The following is a 17,424-nucleotide window of genomic DNA, read 5'->3' on the forward strand; positions in this document are numbered from 1 at the left end:
AGCAGGCATGGGCACATCTTAGTGGTTTAATGGGGGAGGGTTGTAATCAGATGGGACCTGATAGAGCAAAGAACGTGCATAATTTTAAGCACAGGGGTGGTTCCACTGAACTTCAGAGAAGGAAGAGGGGTCACGGTTATAGCCCAAAACAGCTTCACTTTCCTCGGAGCTGCAGCCCAGACAGAATGACTGTTCTGTAGGGTTTAGCCCATGCAGCACCACATCCCAGGGAGACGGCTCATGGTTTAGGCCATAGGGGGGAAATGAGAGAAGACAGAGGAGCAGGGTTTAGTGTCCCGGCCTCACAGATCAGAGATCCCATGTGCAGAGGCAGGCACAAGTTATGATTTTTCCAGGCTCCGGACGTGATGCCTGGTAAAACGCAATAGTGAACTGTGAAGGAAGAATAAGGGGGTATATACACCCTGACGTTGCACTGATTCCAGTGAGCTGGCAGCCCATAGGGTATGTTTACTCTGCAGCTGCGAGGGATTCTTCCAGCCCGCGCAGACCTCTTGGTGTAGTGGGAGCTCACCCTAGTGTGCTAAAAGTAGCCTTGTAGCTGTTGCCTAGACTTCATGGTTTGGGCTGTCATCACGCCTAGGGGTGTGAGTGTGAGAGCCCAAGCTCCAATGTCTGCACAGCTATTTTTAGCACTTTATCGCAAGTCCCACTATCATAAGTCTGTGTACCCAGGCTGGGAGCTCACACCCAGCTGCAGTGTGGATGCACCTGTAAGCGACCCTGGCTGGAGCATTGATACTCACACCGAGGCAGTGATGTCTTGGTTAGTGGAGAAGCTGGATTTCCCTTTCTCAGCAGTTCCGAGGAAAGTAGATATTGAGGGGGAAGAAGCAGCTGGTTGCACTGTCGCTGATGATGACCTTTCTGTTGGGAGTGGGGAAGAATTAGCTGTGGATAAAAACAGACTCAGTAAATCAGATTCCACGGGACGAAATGTCGTTTTCTCAATAGCACTAAACATTCTTGTTCCTAAAAAAGTGGTTTAGGTTTCAAGAGACACAGGGGAGGGATTCTCCTCTCTGCTGAGGCCCCTGCAAGCTGCTCCATTGGGGTAGAGGAGCCATGAAAGCCCTGCAGTCACCAGGGCAGAATTGCCCCAGAATAAGAACTGCATCAGGCTGCAACAAGTGGCCCTATGCTGCCTCCCACCACTGAAAACATTGGCATGGGGAATGCCAGGCTGGAGGTGGTGGGGGGCATGTCTCTCTCTGTCACTTAGGGCCATAGAAACTCTCTGCTGCTGGGGGATGCAGAGTAGTACATGGGAGCCCATGGGGACAGGTTGTGGGAAATTACAGCGGCCACTTCTCTACCTAGTTCATGTGACAGCTCAGAACTGGAAAGATGCCAGGGCAATTTAAAGCCATCTTTGCCCCCGTCCCCCTGGGGTGTGCCATCCAGAGGTTGAACACAGAATTTTAGCCACAGATTCTTCACTTCTGGCCTACCGTGCTTTGCTGAAATAACCCTACATCAACACAGTACATCCACCCTCGCTGTTCTCTTTGCCCCTCTCTCTCTGGCTGGTACCCCACAGCAGCGGCTGCAAGATGAAAGAAGCCAGGGAACAGGGCTTCAGCTGGTGAAAGCTGCCAGAATCAACAGTTTTTTAGAAAATGTGTAAACTATCTCTGTTTTTCCCTCATGCCCCTTTATCTGGTTTAAATTCAGTGAGGAGTCTCTGTGTCCAGATGCTGAATCAGGGCAGAGTCCTTCTGCCTGGAAGAGACACTGGTTACTGATTTCCCTGCCACAGTAAGTAAACAATGCCACCTTGCTACACTCATTCCTGGGTGCACTGTCTGCACTAGGGGGGTGCAACCTGAGAGGATCAAAGATCACAAGTCAATCCATGAAGATTGCATGTCTGGAATTGGATTCCACTAATAGGAATTCTTTATGAATGTGAGATTTGTGTATTTGGGGGGGGGAGAACTAAAGGGAGGGGCCAATATTTATATTTCCCCTTAACCAATGGGTAAAGCATAAAGGTTGGGGGCAGGTCCCCACAAAACACCAGCCCTCCCCTAAGAACATAAGAACGGCCATAGGGGTCAGATCAATGGTCCATCTAGCCCAGTATCCTGTCTTCTGACAGTGACCAATGTCTGGTGCTTCAGAGGGAATGAACAGAACAGATAATCATCAAGTGATCCATCCCCTGTCGCTCATTCCCAGCTTCTGGCAAGTAGAGGCTAGGGACAGCCAGAGCATGGGGTTGTATCCATGCCCATCCTGGCTAATAGCCATTGATGGACCTGTTCTCCATGAACTTATCTAATTATTTTTTTAACCCTGTTATAGTGTTGACCTTCACAACATCCCGTGGTGAGGAGTTCCACAGTTGACACTGCTAGTCTTTTATTCACTTGGAACTTCCCCATTCCTGTCAGCCACAGTGATACCCAGACGCCACTGCAGCCAGCTCCTGTCCTCTCCCAGTTCAGGAGGAGTCCCACAGGGCACTAACAGCCCCACCCTCGGGAACCAAAGCAACCTCACCATCAAGTCCCTCCGACCCTGAAAGCCGAGCCAGTAACGCGGAGGTCAGAGAGCAAACACGAGTCAGCAGGGTCCAGACGAGGGCTGGACACACGCAAACTATGATGAGAATGGCCCAGGGTGAAAGCAGAGCCCCTTCCCCCCTGCAAACCCCCCGTCTCCCCACGCGGGACACGACCCAGTGCAGGAAGAAACTGCCCTGCCATGTTATTTACAGGTGCGGCCGGCTGGCCTCGGCGGGGGGCGCTCACCGTGTTCCCTGGGGCGAGCGCTGGGCGGGGCCCTAGGACACTGGCATGGATCTAAAATCGACTCTCCAGGGCAGCGCCTTGATTGACACCCCAGTGTCCCCCCCCCCCCCCCCCCCCCCCCCCCCCCCCGTCTAGTGCTGCGGCCCCACAGAGCCCAAAGGCTTCGTGTGTCCAGAGCGCTGGACACCGGCCTGCCTGGCAGCGGGCCCCGCACTCCCGCGGTACCTTTCAGAGCAGCGCCGGGATTTACCTGGGGAGACGGCGAGTTCCACAGGGGTCCTGGGATCAAACCCAAACTTCTCTACCCCGCAGTGGTAGGTGCCGGCGTCTGCCGGTGTCAGGTTCTCCACGGTCACGGTGAAGGCGCGCAGGGCGCGATTGTCTCGGATGGAGACTCTGCCCCGCGTCACCTCGGCCTCCGACCCACTGGTCTCCACGATGTGAACCCCGTTGGAACAGTGCCAGCTTCCTCCTTCCCGGCACCAGAACTTCGGATAATCCTCAAAGCCGCTCCGGTACCGGCACCGCACGGCCACCGACCCGCCCGGGCGCCCGCGCACTGTCCCGGGGCCCGTCACCGCCCAGCAGCCTGCGAGAGACAGAGACCAGACCCGGGGCATCGTTTCCGTCGGAAGAAACACAAAATGCCCCCAGCGCCCCGGGGAATGTTGTGAGCCCCTGACCCGTGTGACCCGAGCCTGGCCACGCTGGGCGATGGAGGGCCCCACCCCATAGCCTGCCAGGCAGTAACCCCCCCCCCCCAACAATGACTCCACCCCCAATCCCCACAGAAAGGGGGCAGGTTTCCGTTAACACCCTGCTCGGCTCAGAGTCCGTGAGGGGAAACTGGGTCAGCACGATCCCCGGTCCCCTTCCTTTGTACTGGCTCCATCATCACTAACTCCGGGGGAGAGACACCCACCCCAGGGGAGTTTCCCCACCCCTAATCCCTGAGCCAGGGGCAGGGGGAAGCATCCGCCCTGCCAGGAAGCGCAGAGGGTGGCTGGCGCTCAGAAAACGTGTTTGCCGCATAATAGGTGCTGCTGCAAGTCTGGACACCCCGTAACCCACCCCTGAGAGAGCATCACGGGAAAAATGTGGGAGCAAATGTAACCTTACACAAACTTCGTGGGCACAGCGAGAGAGAGAGAGACTGGGACAGTCCCGTTGTCCCCTTCTGGGCTGGGGAGTTTTTGGTAACTTACAAATGTAAAGCACCAACCTGCAGTAGCTTTGCCAACAGGGGATCTCCGCAAAAAAGCTCCTATGGGTTGGGCAGCTACACAAACCGTGCGGAGCCGTTCAAATGATACACGCCCCGACCGAGAGGCAGGTACTTTGGCAAAGGCACAAAACCCCAGTCTCCGGGAGCGGTGCACTGGGGCTCCTACAGGCTCAGGGGCTGTTCGTGGAAACCATCTTCAGCAGCCGCTTCCCCGACAGCACACACGTGTGGGTGCGCGACGGGCCCGAGGAGCAGCAACGCTGGCTGTTTCCGCGGGTGCACACGCAGCTCATTGCTGCCTTACCTGGGAAAAGCATCCAACCCAGAATGGGGAAAATCCTCATTGTTCTGCCTCTCCCCGTAGCCTGGTGGGACGTCGATTCCAAGTGAGTCTCTCTCCAGGAAAATCCTTCCCTTGTATTACTAGGAAGCACCGGGTCCAGGTTTCTCCTGTAGGTGTTTGCAATGAAACAGACTCTCCAACTAGTTCTTTCACTGCAAGGCTTCCTCTTATCTACACTAACTCACGTCCCTCAGGAAAGACTAAGGGGGAAGTGGCTGGTGTCTTACTCAGTGCATGGCGGTTTGATAGCTGTGGTTGGCGTGTTCTTGTTTTTGTTTGGTGGCACTTGCACCATGACCGTGCAATGGGGGCACTGTTCCTCAGACGTTCTTGTTAACTGCTGGAAATGGCACACCTTGATTATCACCACAAAAGGTTTTCCTCCTTTCCCCCCCCCACCCTCCTTCCTGCTGGTAATAGCTCATCTTAAGTGATCACTCTCCTTACAGTTTCAGAGTAGCAGCCGTGTTAGTCTGTATTCGCAAAAAAGAAAAGGAGGACTTGTGGCACCTTAGAGACTAACAAATTTATTTGAGCATAAGCTTTCCTGAGCTATAGCTCACTTCATCGGATGCTTACAGGGTGTATGATAAAACCCATTGTTTCATGTTCTCTGTGTGGGTATATAAATCTCCCCACTGTATTTTCCACCGAATGCATCCGATGAAGTGAGCTGTAGCTCAGGAAAGCTTATGCTCAAATAAATTTGTTCCACCCCACCCCACACTGTTCCTCAGATGTTCTTGTTAACTGCTGGAATTGGCCCACCCTGTCCTGAGATAGTGAAGGGGGGTGCAGGAGGCTCTGTGGTGTGTGGAGTGGCTCTAGTAGAGAGCAGGGGGAAGAGACTTTCTTCTAGAAAAACTGACTCGGTCACCCAGATCCTAACACCAGATTGTTTCCTATGCTGTGGGTCTACCCTGCAACTCTCACTCATGCAGGTAGCCCCATTGAAGTGCTTGGGACTATTTGTCTGAGTAAGGACTGCAGTCGTGAGTCCAGTTTTAAACAAGTCAAGTTTATCTTAAGTCTGCAGAGCTGGCAGGGAGGGGAGTTTCCTGCCTTGTTAAGTGTTTCCCACTGAGCCCTGAGTGGGTGATCTTGACTTAGCTGCAGCCCTGAGCTCCTCATGACAGCTGTTGTATTTTCGTCCTACCTGACAGGGGGCTAGATTTCCACATAATTGCAGTCAGAGTTAGGAAGGGTCTCAACATTGCTGTAAAATCCTGTTTGGTCAGTGGCTGCAGGAGAATCTATAACCGCATACTCTGGGCTGCCGCCTGCTGCATTATTCCCAGCCGCCTGAAACAAAGATGAGATGAGTTCAGTGCAAGGAGATACACCAAGGGCTCCGTATCTTAGTCAAATTGACAATGTAGCTATTGGGATGGCAGCTGGGGTGGAAATAAGCACCTCTTGTCATGGGATCTCCTCACCTGCTGAGGATGATTAAAAGCTGCAAGTGACCCAGAGCAAGAGATTTTAAAGGCAATGAATTTGCTTATATCCTAGTGTAATATTTTCCCCCCTTGCTGCTGGTGATGGCTCATCTTAAGTGATCAGTCTCCTTACAATGTGTATGATAAAACCCATTGTTTCATGTTCTCTGTGTGTATATATATATCTCCCCACTGTATTTTCCACCAAATGCATCCGATGAATTGAGCTGTAGCTCACGAAAACTTATGCTCAAATAAATTTGTTAGTCTCTAAGGTGCCACAAGTACTCCTTTTCTTTTTGTAATAAAGACACTTTCATCTGGAGTTATAGCCTGGGAACATGGACATGGGAACTAAGGGGTCAGCAGGTCCTGGGTCTAAAGGTGTTGACTTTCAATGAGGCATGTGCATAGATTTGTACACACCTAACATAAACAAATACGGCTCTGCCCATAGGAACTGGGTATTTTTATCCATTCACTCGTCACTGCAGTCTGACTGGATTGGAGGGAAGATGTGGAGCATTAATGATGTCATAGCCATGCACAATTTCCAGCAGGGTGGTTCTAGAATCTCATCATGCTCAGAAAAAATAAATATCCCTCCACCTGCTGGGGCTGATTGATGTGCAAAACTACATGTACAAGGTTGCACCTGAATTACACTTGCCAGGCTATTTGTGCCTGTACAAATAATCTATGGTGTGATTTGTGTGCACAGTTGGTATAAGTGCTCATGCAAATGGGGCATGAAGATGTGCACAGCCTAAGGGTCCTGGGGTTTGCAGAAATCCAGCCCAGGATGATTAATATGTGGATAGAAATGTTACTTGTGGAAGATAAAAATCTCAAGGGGAGCTGTAACAGGGAGGAGTGAAATTGACATAAGAGTCACACCAGCAACTCTACACCACCCAAGATTTCCAGTATGCTGGGGTGACTTTCTGAAGGCCAGATATGCTGACTTTGGGGCAGCTTTGCTCTGGTAGAGGGGTGCAGCACTGTTCGAATGCAGGAGAGAATCTGGCCTGTTCATCTGCAGTGGAGTCACTCTGGATTTACACTGGTGTGAGTGGAGAATAGGTGTTTGTAGCTCCTGTTGCTTTATTTCCCATGAACTACTTATTCTAGTGGAAAGATACATGAACTTCATCCATATTTTAATTGTAATAAGCCACAATGGAGAACAGATCAATGAGCTACTGGTAAATGAAAACATGAAACCAATGACGCGCACAGTACGTGGCAAAAGTCCAACTGAAACCACCTATTGTGGCTCATTGTTCTGTTTTAGTTTTCCTGTTGCCAGTGGATCGGAATAACCAAATCAGTTTCCCTGTGTGAATTCAGAGATTCCTCATTTCTGCAGTTTCTCTTTTTTGGAAATGAGAGCATAGGTCACTCTGATGCAACTCAGTAAAATCTGAGTCAGTCTATTAAGAATGGTCCCTCTTGAAGGCCCGCTCTCTGGGCCCTCTCACAGAATGTGAGGTCCTGTGGGTTGATGTGTTCAGAGCCCCATGTACATGTGCTTCTTAGCTACCCGAGAACTGACTTAGACATCACAATGGTTTGGTGATTAGCTTTTGTTCTGGCAAGGAGAAACACAGTCCCATGTCCTGGTGGCTGCATGACAAAATTTATATTTTCCAGTCTGGATCTGCTCACTGCCTTCAATGAAGTGGATCTGAAAAATTTCTGCCTCTGAATTGAGCAGAATCTTTTGCTGTCTCTACCCCTTAGGACAGTGGTGGGCAATCTGCGGCCCGCGGGCTGCATGCGGCCCATCAAGGTAAGCTGATTGTAGGCCGCCAGACATTTTGAGGACATTGACTGTCTGCAGGCATGGGCCTCCCGCAGCTCCCAGTGGCCACAGTTTGCCGTTCCCGGCCAATGGGAGCTACGGGAAACAGCAGGCCCCGGTCAATGTCCGCAAAATGCCTTGCATGCGTGTGGGCTGCAGGTTGCTCACCACTGCTTTAGGGGGTTGAAGGACCATGAGGGGCTTGGTGAAAAGTTTCTACTGAGGTATTTATTTCGCTAGCTTGGCCTGTCTTCCAAGAATAAATCAGGGTGGGGTTTTGGGGGTTTTTTTTTGTTTGTTTTTTTTCCCCCAAGTTCATTATTGGAAATTATTTGATGAACAACTTCTGTGAAAAATTCCTGGTCTGTAATTTATTCATGAGCAATTTGTTGCAAGTTTAAAAGTTTGAGCTGTTATGATTGGATAAATGGGTCACATGGTACAATTCCACTCCTCAGTTTGGCAAGCATGATCCATGGCACTGATTCCCCTGGTGAATACTCAAGCTTCCAAATTCAAAATGTGCTTTTGTATGAATATTGTGCAATATTTGCTTAAAATTCCCCATTTAGTCAAACGTTCCTGCTGGTAGAAAACTTGATCCCTAGGGTATTTGCAGAAAGCAAATGCTAGAGGGACACGAACAGGGTTGAAGTAAAGTAATTTAAAAGTTCGAGTATTCGCAAGCCATTAATTGCTTTATTTCTCCCCTCCCCCACACCTGTGATATTACACCTCCCTAGGACAGCATTTAAGAGGTGATGTTACCAGAACATATTATGATTTGCCTTACCAAATTTGACAGGTTGATTTTCTTGTCCCTCTGCACAGACGCTCCTGAAAGCTCTGGATGAGACAGAAAAGAGATCGAATTAGAGCCAAGTTACAGCAACAAGTAAGGGGGTAACTGCAGCTCTCACAGCTTTGCAGTTCTAAGTTTCAGGGCTGACCTGTAACTGTTTTTCAGGGACACACATGCTGAGCTCAGAAGACCAGAAATGTATCAAAACTGCTGTGCCACAGTAAATCCAGCCCATTGAGTCTAGGTTACCTCCGTGCTGCCCTGCCACTGATCCAAAAGGAAATGGGTCTATTCTCTAGGTGCTAACTGAGATCCGGCCAACTGCACCAGTCAGTGACCGCTTTCCATCACCTGCACAATACAGCCCTCTGAACCAAACTCCAGCTTCTCTTTAGACTCAGTGCGGACCTGGCCTACTGAACCAAACCAAACAAGGGCACATCAGCATAAATCCATCCACTCAATACAACCAAAGTTGAAAAGATCCTTCAGTGCTAGCAAAAGCTCCCACATGAAAATGGTCTCTTCTACAGGAATGGTCCAAAACGCCACAGCTTACAACAGCTGCGCTCCATTGTCTGAGGCAATCAGCGTAGAGTGCGGAATAACTGGAGCCTGAATGTGCTATGAATTACAGTCATAATGAAGCCTGTAGACCTTTTGGAGTCCAGATCTGATCCCCAGGTGAAGTGACTGTTCGGATGTGTAGGATTCAGCATTCCTGAGTTCGGTGCAGCTGGTGAGATGGGAAAATCTAGAAATGGAAATAGAGAAACTCAGCAGAACAGGAAAACTAAATTGGATGTCAGTATTGGATGTCAGTATATCACACTCTATACTGTGTTAATATTCACTTCTTATTTCCATAGCACCTTCTGTCCTGGGATCTAGAAGCTCTTTCCAAACACTAAAGTCACTACACAACACTCCCATGAAGTAAAACAGAGGGGTGAGGATGAAGTCCCCCCCTGCCCCCCCGACAGGCAGCCTCCTTAGAAATACTGAGGCTGCGCAGCTGGGGGATCCTAGCACAGGGCTGGGGGACTGCAACTCGCTTCCGAATTAGTTGCTGCCTGGCAACTAAACACCCACTGGGAGCAGAATAGGCAATGGGGCTAGTAGGGCTGCAGGTAACAATCTGTGCCCCATTTCTCCCTGCAGGTGGTGGCTGAAGGATGGAGTCAACGGGAAGCATGTTGGTGGGAAAAAGAAAGGACAGCCAGTCCCACCCCCTTCCTCTTTCTGAAGGGAATTGTCATTTGCTGGAAAGCAGCCCAGAATGAGAGAAAACAGTATGTATTCCTCGAGGACCACTTCACTGGTTCTCCTACTCCCCTCCAATCTCTCTACCCTACCATCCCCCAAAGCACCCACACCCTCCTTTGCCAGTTGACTCCATTCCTTCCTGCACTCATCCCTGCCAATCCAACCTTCCCTGCTTCCATCTCAGAACTCCCCTAACCCCCATCAGCCCAGAAATGCTACCCCTAACCCACACACTACTATGCCCCCAGGAAGAGAAACCCCTGTCCCCCTTCCTTGCTAACCCGGCAGCTCAGAACCACCCTCCATTCTGAACCTGCTTCCTTGCAGTGCCCCGAAGCTTGGAAAACCAATCTCCATGCTCTGACCTGCTGCCTCCCCTCTGCTGAGAATGCAGAAGTGGCTCCTGAGGAAAGGGACGTGATCCCTTGACCACATGATCGACCCATTCCCTCCCCGCCACATCCCCATCACAGCCAAGCTGCCACTCCGGGAGCCATTTGAGCTTCAGTGGCTGCTGCATCTTCTATTGTGGGGTGTGGTGGGGGAAGATCTTCAGGCCACTATACCTGGCCACTTCCTGCCAAAGAGGTGGGCCCGGGGATGGCAGGCTGAAGGCATGCCTGGATCCCAGTTGGCTGTGCTGGGCTCTGGCTGCAGATCTGCTGTGTGCTGATGCCCAGCTCTGTGGCCATTGTCAGCTCCAGCCACCCAGGGGCCAGGCAGTGAAGCAGGAACACCTCAGAGCTTCAAGTGACAGCACCAGGCCAGAGCTGCTGGGTGCATCATAGAAGGAGGGAAAGTTGAGTTGGGAATCTCCTGCCTCGTTCCCCAATAACTGCACCTCCCTCCAACTTTCTCCAGCATCCACCCCATCATCCTGCAGAGGTGGCTGTTGTCTTAACAGAGAAAATTGGTCTATCTCTCTCTCACTGCTCCCCTTCCAGCCCCCTTCATCCACATTTGGGCCCCAGCTTGCCAAAAGGAGAGCAGAACAGGGACTTGTCTTTCGGCTTGGTAAAAACAGTCATGTTGACAGGAGAATTGAAATTACGTCTATTTTTTACATTTATCCCACACCAGTAGGACCCAGCATCTCCCAGTGTCAGGTTCTCCATGGTCACAGTGAATGTGCTCTTGGTGTGATTGTCTCAGATGGTGAATCTGCCCTGCTTCACCTCAGCCTCCAACCCTGCGGTCTCAACATCTTTGGAGCAGGATTTCCATTCTGCTCCCCTGAATCAGTATTTCAGATATTGCTGAAATCCTTCCTGGTACCTACACTGTACAGACACCAACCCACCCAGGGGCCCTCTCACCTCTCCAGGGGCAATCAGCTCACAGAAATAGCCTGAAAAACAAAACCAAGCAAAACTCTAATGAAGGGTAGAGGATACAGAGTAGCACCTCATGGGACTCCTCTCTCAGCCCATGTTGCATTACACAACATAGCATACAATGCACCGGAGGACCCTAATAAGAAGTATATCTCAGGGAGTCTCTCTTTTGGTGCCACTGGTGTTATAAACACAATAACCAACAGTTAGTGCTAAGGTTACACAATATACCCCACCACACCCCCCTCATACCCTGTTAGATTCTCTCTTTACTAAAGCAGACAGAGGGAGAAGGGAAGAAAAGGAATCTGAGTCCACTGGTGAATCAACCTCCTGGGTAAAGTCAGTGGCATGAAAGGATGAAAACGAACCACTCACCTGGAAGGAGGAGAATTACCCAGCACAGGACAGCTGCATCTTCCCAACTATCACCCCTTTCTCATGTTTTTTCTTTAAAATGCACCAAAAATGCACACAGCTTCTGAGATGGTGATGCTTCCGACTGGAGTTTGCGAAACTTGCAGTGTCAATGGCACCCAAACACTTCCGCTACTCTTTTCTTATCTAATTCCTTTTGATCTGTGTGAACCATATGTGTCCCTTATACACTTTATAAAGCAAGATGGTAAAATAAGAGATAGAGAGAGAGAGAACAAGCAGTTTGCGATGGGAGCTGTTGAGGAGATGAGTTTTGGTTACTGCAATGCTTCCATGATTTAATATACATTTGTTTAGCTTTATAGAGCACATGAAAAGCTTCTATCTGGGGCTCTAGCTGCATTTGTCATATATAAAAGATATACTCAAACTGTCAGTGGCTGTGACGTGGGTGGTCATGCCTAGTGATCAGAGCAGGAGTCAGGCCTCCTGGTCAGAGCCCAGGTGTTCAAGCCAACGGTCAGAGCTGGAGTCAGAGGCCAGATTCTGGCTGGAGCCAAGGATCAGAACCTGATTAACTGAAGTGAGGCAGGGCTGGGAACAAGCCAGACAGAGGAGCTAACACAGACCTGGGCAAGTGCTTTGAGCAGTTCTGCTCTGCACTGCTGCTGGGCTTAAGATCCATCTGCTGGCTCTTCCAACCAATCAGGCAGTGGTAGCCGATCAGGTAGCCTACTACAGGCTAGCAATGCTCGTTTAGTCTCCCAGAGACTGGCTGCTGCAGGTCAGGATTCCTGATACAAGCGAGTACAGGCAACAATAAATGCAACAGCTGCCTCAAAACATTCCCCCAACATTCCCCCTCTCCCCAGCACATGCACGCTCACACACACTTAAATGGAGCTGGTCAGAAAATTTTCATTGAAACAGTTTTCCAGTGGAGAATGATGATTTGATGAAAGTGAATGGTCTGGTGAAAGCGCGTTGATTTTTGACAGAATTACATTTAGGAAAAAAATGGCTCTTTTTTTTTTGTTTTGTTCTGAAAAAGTCAAGACTTCTCTTTTAGAATTTTTCGGGACAAAATGTTTTGATTTTTCTGTTTCAAAATTGACTTTATATATAGGCTTGAAATCACCAGGTTTTGAATTTATCCCAATGAAATGTTTCAGTGGACCTGAAACAATTTTTTTTGCAAAAGTTTGATATGCTAATAAAATATAGAATTCAGAAACCCCTGCATATGTGATCCAGAGAGACAGATGCCGCTAAGAGATTCCAAATCCTGGGTCTGTGGAAATACAGCTTCAGTGCAAACTACTTTTTATTGGCACATCTACAGTACAGAAGGAATTGAAATGGTCACTTATTACAGATTACAGTCTTTTTGTTAATTTGTGACAATATTTCCCCCCAAAATATTAACATTTTTTGCAGGACAGAATCTCATTTTCCAACCAACTCTACTCTTGAATGATACATTTGGTGGCAATTATGATATTCAGCCACTAGTTGTCACAGTGTATTGCCTAGAGATCCAGGCAGGTTATTATCCCCGGTAAACAAAAGAGGTAAAGCTGGAATTTAAGCTATGTGGAAGCCTGTTTGCTTGTGTCTGTAGTTGTATCTGTTTTCTTTAATAACCACTTCTCTTTTAGAGAGGTGGTCATGCCACTCATTAGAGCACACTCCAGTCACTGATCCCAGCTCATGATATGCCATGAAATGCCAACAGCCTATGCATCCCTCCCTTCCAGTACCAGGTTTACAATGGTGCCAGTGGTGCCATGGAACTGGGCCCATGCTCAGAAGAGGCACCAGCCTGCTCCACTTGCACTGCACCCCAAGACCCCGCCAGCCCGCTGGCTACCTCCCACCCACCACTTGCGCCTTTTAGCCGACCCACTGGCTGGCCGAGGGCTCCTCTTTGCCCCCTGGTCCCACCTGCTGGTTTCTCTCTGTCCCCAGACAGACCCCAGTGCACCTCTGGCTCTGGGCAGTCTCTGCTTCCCACCACCTGTGAGGCCCTGCCTGTCTCCCCAGAATTGAACTACCTGGGACTGGTGCAGAAGCCTGGCCAATCTTGGCCTATTCGGGGGATGTGTGGGACAGTGTGGGGGGCTTGGCTGGGCCCCTCCAGGCAAGTGGGTCTTGAGGGAGCCCAGCTGGGGCAGGCCCTGGCCTGGCTGATCGCACCACTCCCGAGGCACAGTTGTCTCCCAGCAGGACCCCCAGTGCGTGTGGCCGGGAGGCAGGGTGTGGGGGAGCGGGTCTCTGGGGGGTCAGAGGGATGCTGGCATGTGAGGGGGCGGGAAGATCTCTGTGTGTTGGGGCACTAGGGAGTGGGGGTGCTGGGCAGTTGTGGTGGGGCTGTGAACAGCTGATCAGCGGTGCACAGGCGGCGCTGGGGGTGAGGGGGAGGAGCTGATAGGCGGGGCCGCCGGCAGGTGCTCAGCACATGCTATTTGTTTTGTGTGGGTGCTCCAGACCCAGAGCACCCACAGAGTCAGCGCCTATGGGGTGTTGGGTGGGGGGGCTGTATGGCGTGGCATGGGGCATGCTAGCAGCACAGGTCCGGGTGGGCCACTGTGTGTCTGGCAACTGCTGGTTTGTAAATAGTGCCCTCGCACTGGGCTGGGCGGAGCGGGGCCGCCCTTGCCATTCCATGCCCCTGGCTGGCCAATCGCTCTGGAGACCGACCTCCCCGCGCCATGCCCCATTGCCTCCATGGGGGCCCACAAATATGTTTGGTGCCAGGCCACAAAAGGTTAATCTGGCCCTGCTCCCTTCCCAAACACCTGAGGGAAGAGATGGGCTTTGTAGTGCTAGGACAGCTGACTATTTTGGTGTAGGGCGCCCTCATAAACACCCTGCCAACAGCTTCCTCTTTAAACAGAGGCCACTGTGAGTGTGACAAGACGGTGACTGTCTACAGCCATACTCACTTCCTCCTAGATCCTGTTGGCCCTCTCATATTGATTAATCATAACATCACACAATCAATATGTTATACCATATATAGTCATTGTATGTTAATTAGAGTTGATTTGTAGGGTTATAAAAGTATAAGATTGATCCGTATTTAGAAGAACTATGTAGTAGACATAAGTGAGACAAGCTGAAATCCAAGAAACTGTGGGCTGAGGCCTGCAAGACTTAAGCTGAGCTATTTTAGGCCTTGGAGACAAGAAATGAAGGCATAAATCAAGGACTGAGAAATAACCCGAAAGATTATGGGAAAAGAGGTACCAACTGGTGATATTGCAAAAGTCTAGCTGGGAAGATTAAATTTAAATTATAAAATGCTGTAACAACACATATTGTCTCCAACGTGTGCCTTAACCGCAAGATAAAGGTGGTACCTACCCAGTCTATAGAATTCAGGGTTCCTTCTGTTTCTAGGGGACACAGTCAAATAAGAAAGAGAGGATTGACACTTTCATGTCCATGCACGGAATGTAGGTACAGACAGAATCATAGTATAAAAAAGGGTGCCCAGAGCAGGAAAATTGAGCTTCCTGTGAGAAACTTCAGCAGGAACCACTCCCGTATGGATGATCAATCCATGAGAGGGCCAACAGGCTCTTACACCATCTAGGAGGAGGTGAGTATGGCTGTAGTTACAACTAGTATATGGTACCTATCTTTATTTGGAATTGTATATGCTGGGACATTTATGATTTTGTTGGTAACTTTAATAAAACTGCTAAAAGCTAGATGCTCTTGTAATGTCTGTGTTATTTGACTGTGGTTTCATGTGTTCCTATGGGCTCTAGATCCAGAATAAACAGAGATAACTCTGTTGAACTTGAGACTGTAACTGCCACAGCTGAACCCACTGAAGCATAATTAACATTAAATAGAATAAAAGGCTACACAAGGTAGCTTCTGTCTCTGCTGACTCTGTCTCTATGATTTCAGTAGAATTGCACTTGCTTATGACATCTGTGAATCTGGCTCTTTGCTCTCCTACCTCTGCACCCCGTTTCACATGTTCATCACAGGGGGACTCTCCTGTCGCACTGGCACGAGCTGTTCATTGGGAAATTTTGCTACTAATTAATTATAAGGATTCAGATACCCCTGAGCATGGATGCAGAGAGACAAACACCTCTAAGAGATTCCAAATCCTGGGAGAGTGGAAATACAGCTTAGTGCAGACTATCTTTTATGGGCATATCTACACTCCCGAAGGAATTGAGCTGATCCCTTATTACAGATACAATCTGACATTAGCCCCTTCCCATGTTTTCCCTTGCACCCTGTTATTGAGTCATTCCAAGGAACTCAGTCCAGAAGAGAGAAAAGAGATTTTTATTAACAATTGTCTAACTTTAAAGCACAAAAATTCTGGTGGACATAGGGGGAGTGTGCTAAACCTGCAGACCCATACAAAGTCCTTCTAGAAATGCTCCCAGTCATCCAGAAGGTGAAGCCACCAGGAATATGTTCTGTTTCAAGTTGAGGTGAAGAACGAGAAGCACTGACAGGTAAGTAAATCTGTGAAAACAGTCTTGCTGGGAATGGGACACAAGCAGCACCATCACTAGCATCTCAGTACAGGGGGAACCTGCCATAAGAAGAATAATGGAGGAACATGAATCTGAAAGCTTCTATGTAACTGCAGGGAAATGAGAACAAGCTGCTAAAAATTCAAACAGTAGGAGGGGGAATGTTCCAAGAGCATTGAGCTTCATCCAGTATTTTTTTTCCCACGCTTTCCTTGAGGACGAGAGGGGGATGTCCTACTGCGTGTGTTTGGATTCATATTGGCACAGGTGGTCCGCTGAAGCGAGGTTGGAAATTTCATTGTGCCAGGAACAACCTCTTCTGTCGATCTTGAAGCCTGAAACAAAACACCATGAATCAGAGGACGCAGATTATTTTGGAGCGGCTCCAGGCACCAGCGAAAAATGACCTCAACTGATTCTGTTGCACTTTCCTGTAGTGTTCATTAGCTATTGCCACTAGATGAGACTAGTGATCTTTAAGACAGAGGAAAAGGCTCTGTGCAGGAAGGGCCAGAGGGAAAAATTTGCCCACAGATTCTTTTCATTACTTGATTACTCCATCAGTTAGTGGGAAAATGTCTCTTTCCCATGGAAAATTAAGACAAACCCAAATATTTTTGGCATTTCCATGGAAAACTTGGACTTGTCATCAAATAACCAAAACCCAATTTTCTATTGTGTTCAGCAACAAAAACAAAAAAAAAAAAAATTCCAGTTGAAAACTGCCCCAAACTGCAAAATGTTCCAGTTTTTGGATATTTGGTTTTCTGATGAAAAATCAAAACGTCGTGAGGAGGCCAGATGCTATCTATGAATTCTTTTGTTGAAAATCCAATTTTTCATTGGAAAACATCTGACCAGCCTTATCCCCTGATCTGGTCTCATGAAGAATTCCCATGCTGGTGACTTACACTCTCCAGCAGCGCTCAGCAACAGTGACAACCATTGGGCTTTCTTTCTACCTGGGTCTCATGTATGGCATTTTCATAGACAGCCTCATCATCTGCCGAGTTGGGTGTCTCCTCCATCGTCATGCAGATGGCTGCCTTACAAGAGGCTGCAGGTTCACTGGTAACAAAGGATGATGGGGTGTTTCCAGGTACCTGAAACAGGCATGTGAGGTGTTCAGAACAAAGCGAAAACTCTGAGTCTCTTCTTCCCAAAGTGCCACACTGGGGAGCTCTAGGGCTAGAGAAGCCAAGAATCAGTTTCTGCTCTGCACCTTTGCTGAATGTGTTTGAATAATGACCCCTAAACAGAGTTATCAGTGGGGCTTGAATTTGACACTTTCAGCATTAAAAGATTGAAACCGCCACCACTTACGCTACAGCAGTAACTCTGCTAAGTGCTAGTTGTAGTAAACTCTTTTATGTGGACCAGCCACTAGAGGGGGAGAAAGTCACACGTTGTGCTAGTGTGGGTCACATCTGCAGTTACTTCAGCCCAGGAGAGACAGATGCCCCCTTTCGAGGGCTGATATTTAGATCAGTCCGCACTAGGTGACCGATCCTTGGAACACTGCCTTTTCCCGTTTTTGAGCAATGT

The 17,424-nt window shown here is 49.1% G+C and overlaps 2 protein-coding genes across 5 annotated transcripts in view; both read right to left on the bottom strand.

Moving 5' to 3' along the window:
• The window catches only part of LOC119843197 (CMRF35-like molecule 7), a 23,746-nt gene extending 19,107 nt beyond the window's left edge, over nucleotides 1-4,639 (bottom strand). For 2 of the 3 annotated variants that reach the window (XM_043496422.1, XM_043496421.1), the window contains exons 1-3: nucleotides 4,307-4,639; nucleotides 3,028-3,366; nucleotides 769-912 (exon numbers count right to left, since the gene is read on the bottom strand). In XM_043496422.1, coding sequence (XP_043352357.1) covers nucleotides 769-912; nucleotides 3,028-3,366; nucleotides 4,307-4,346 — 523 coding nt within the window. In that variant the 5' untranslated portion in view covers nucleotides 4,347-4,639. Of the gene's footprint in view, nucleotides 1-767; nucleotides 913-3,027; nucleotides 3,367-4,306 lie in introns of all 3 variants that reach the window. The other variant, XM_038372222.2, reaches the window with a different exon arrangement.
• Nucleotides 4,640-15,663: 11,024 nt separating this feature from the next.
• Nucleotides 15,664-17,424, bottom strand: part of LOC119842989 (CMRF35-like molecule 7) — a 29,603-nt gene continuing 27,842 nt past the window's right edge. For both annotated transcript variants that reach the window (XM_038371875.2, XM_043496420.1), the window contains exons 6-7: nucleotides 16,842-16,982; nucleotides 15,664-16,214 (exon numbers count right to left, since the gene is read on the bottom strand). In XM_038371875.2, coding sequence (XP_038227803.2) covers nucleotides 16,062-16,214; nucleotides 16,842-16,982 — 294 coding nt within the window. In that variant the 3' untranslated portion in view covers nucleotides 15,664-16,061. The remainder of the gene's footprint in view (nucleotides 16,215-16,841; nucleotides 16,983-17,424) is intronic.

Source organism: Dermochelys coriacea, chromosome 14 (genome assembly GCF_009764565.3).
Source record: "Dermochelys coriacea isolate rDerCor1 chromosome 14, rDerCor1.pri.v4, whole genome shotgun sequence".
Classification (NCBI taxonomy): domain Eukaryota; kingdom Metazoa; phylum Chordata; order Testudines; family Dermochelyidae; genus Dermochelys; species Dermochelys coriacea.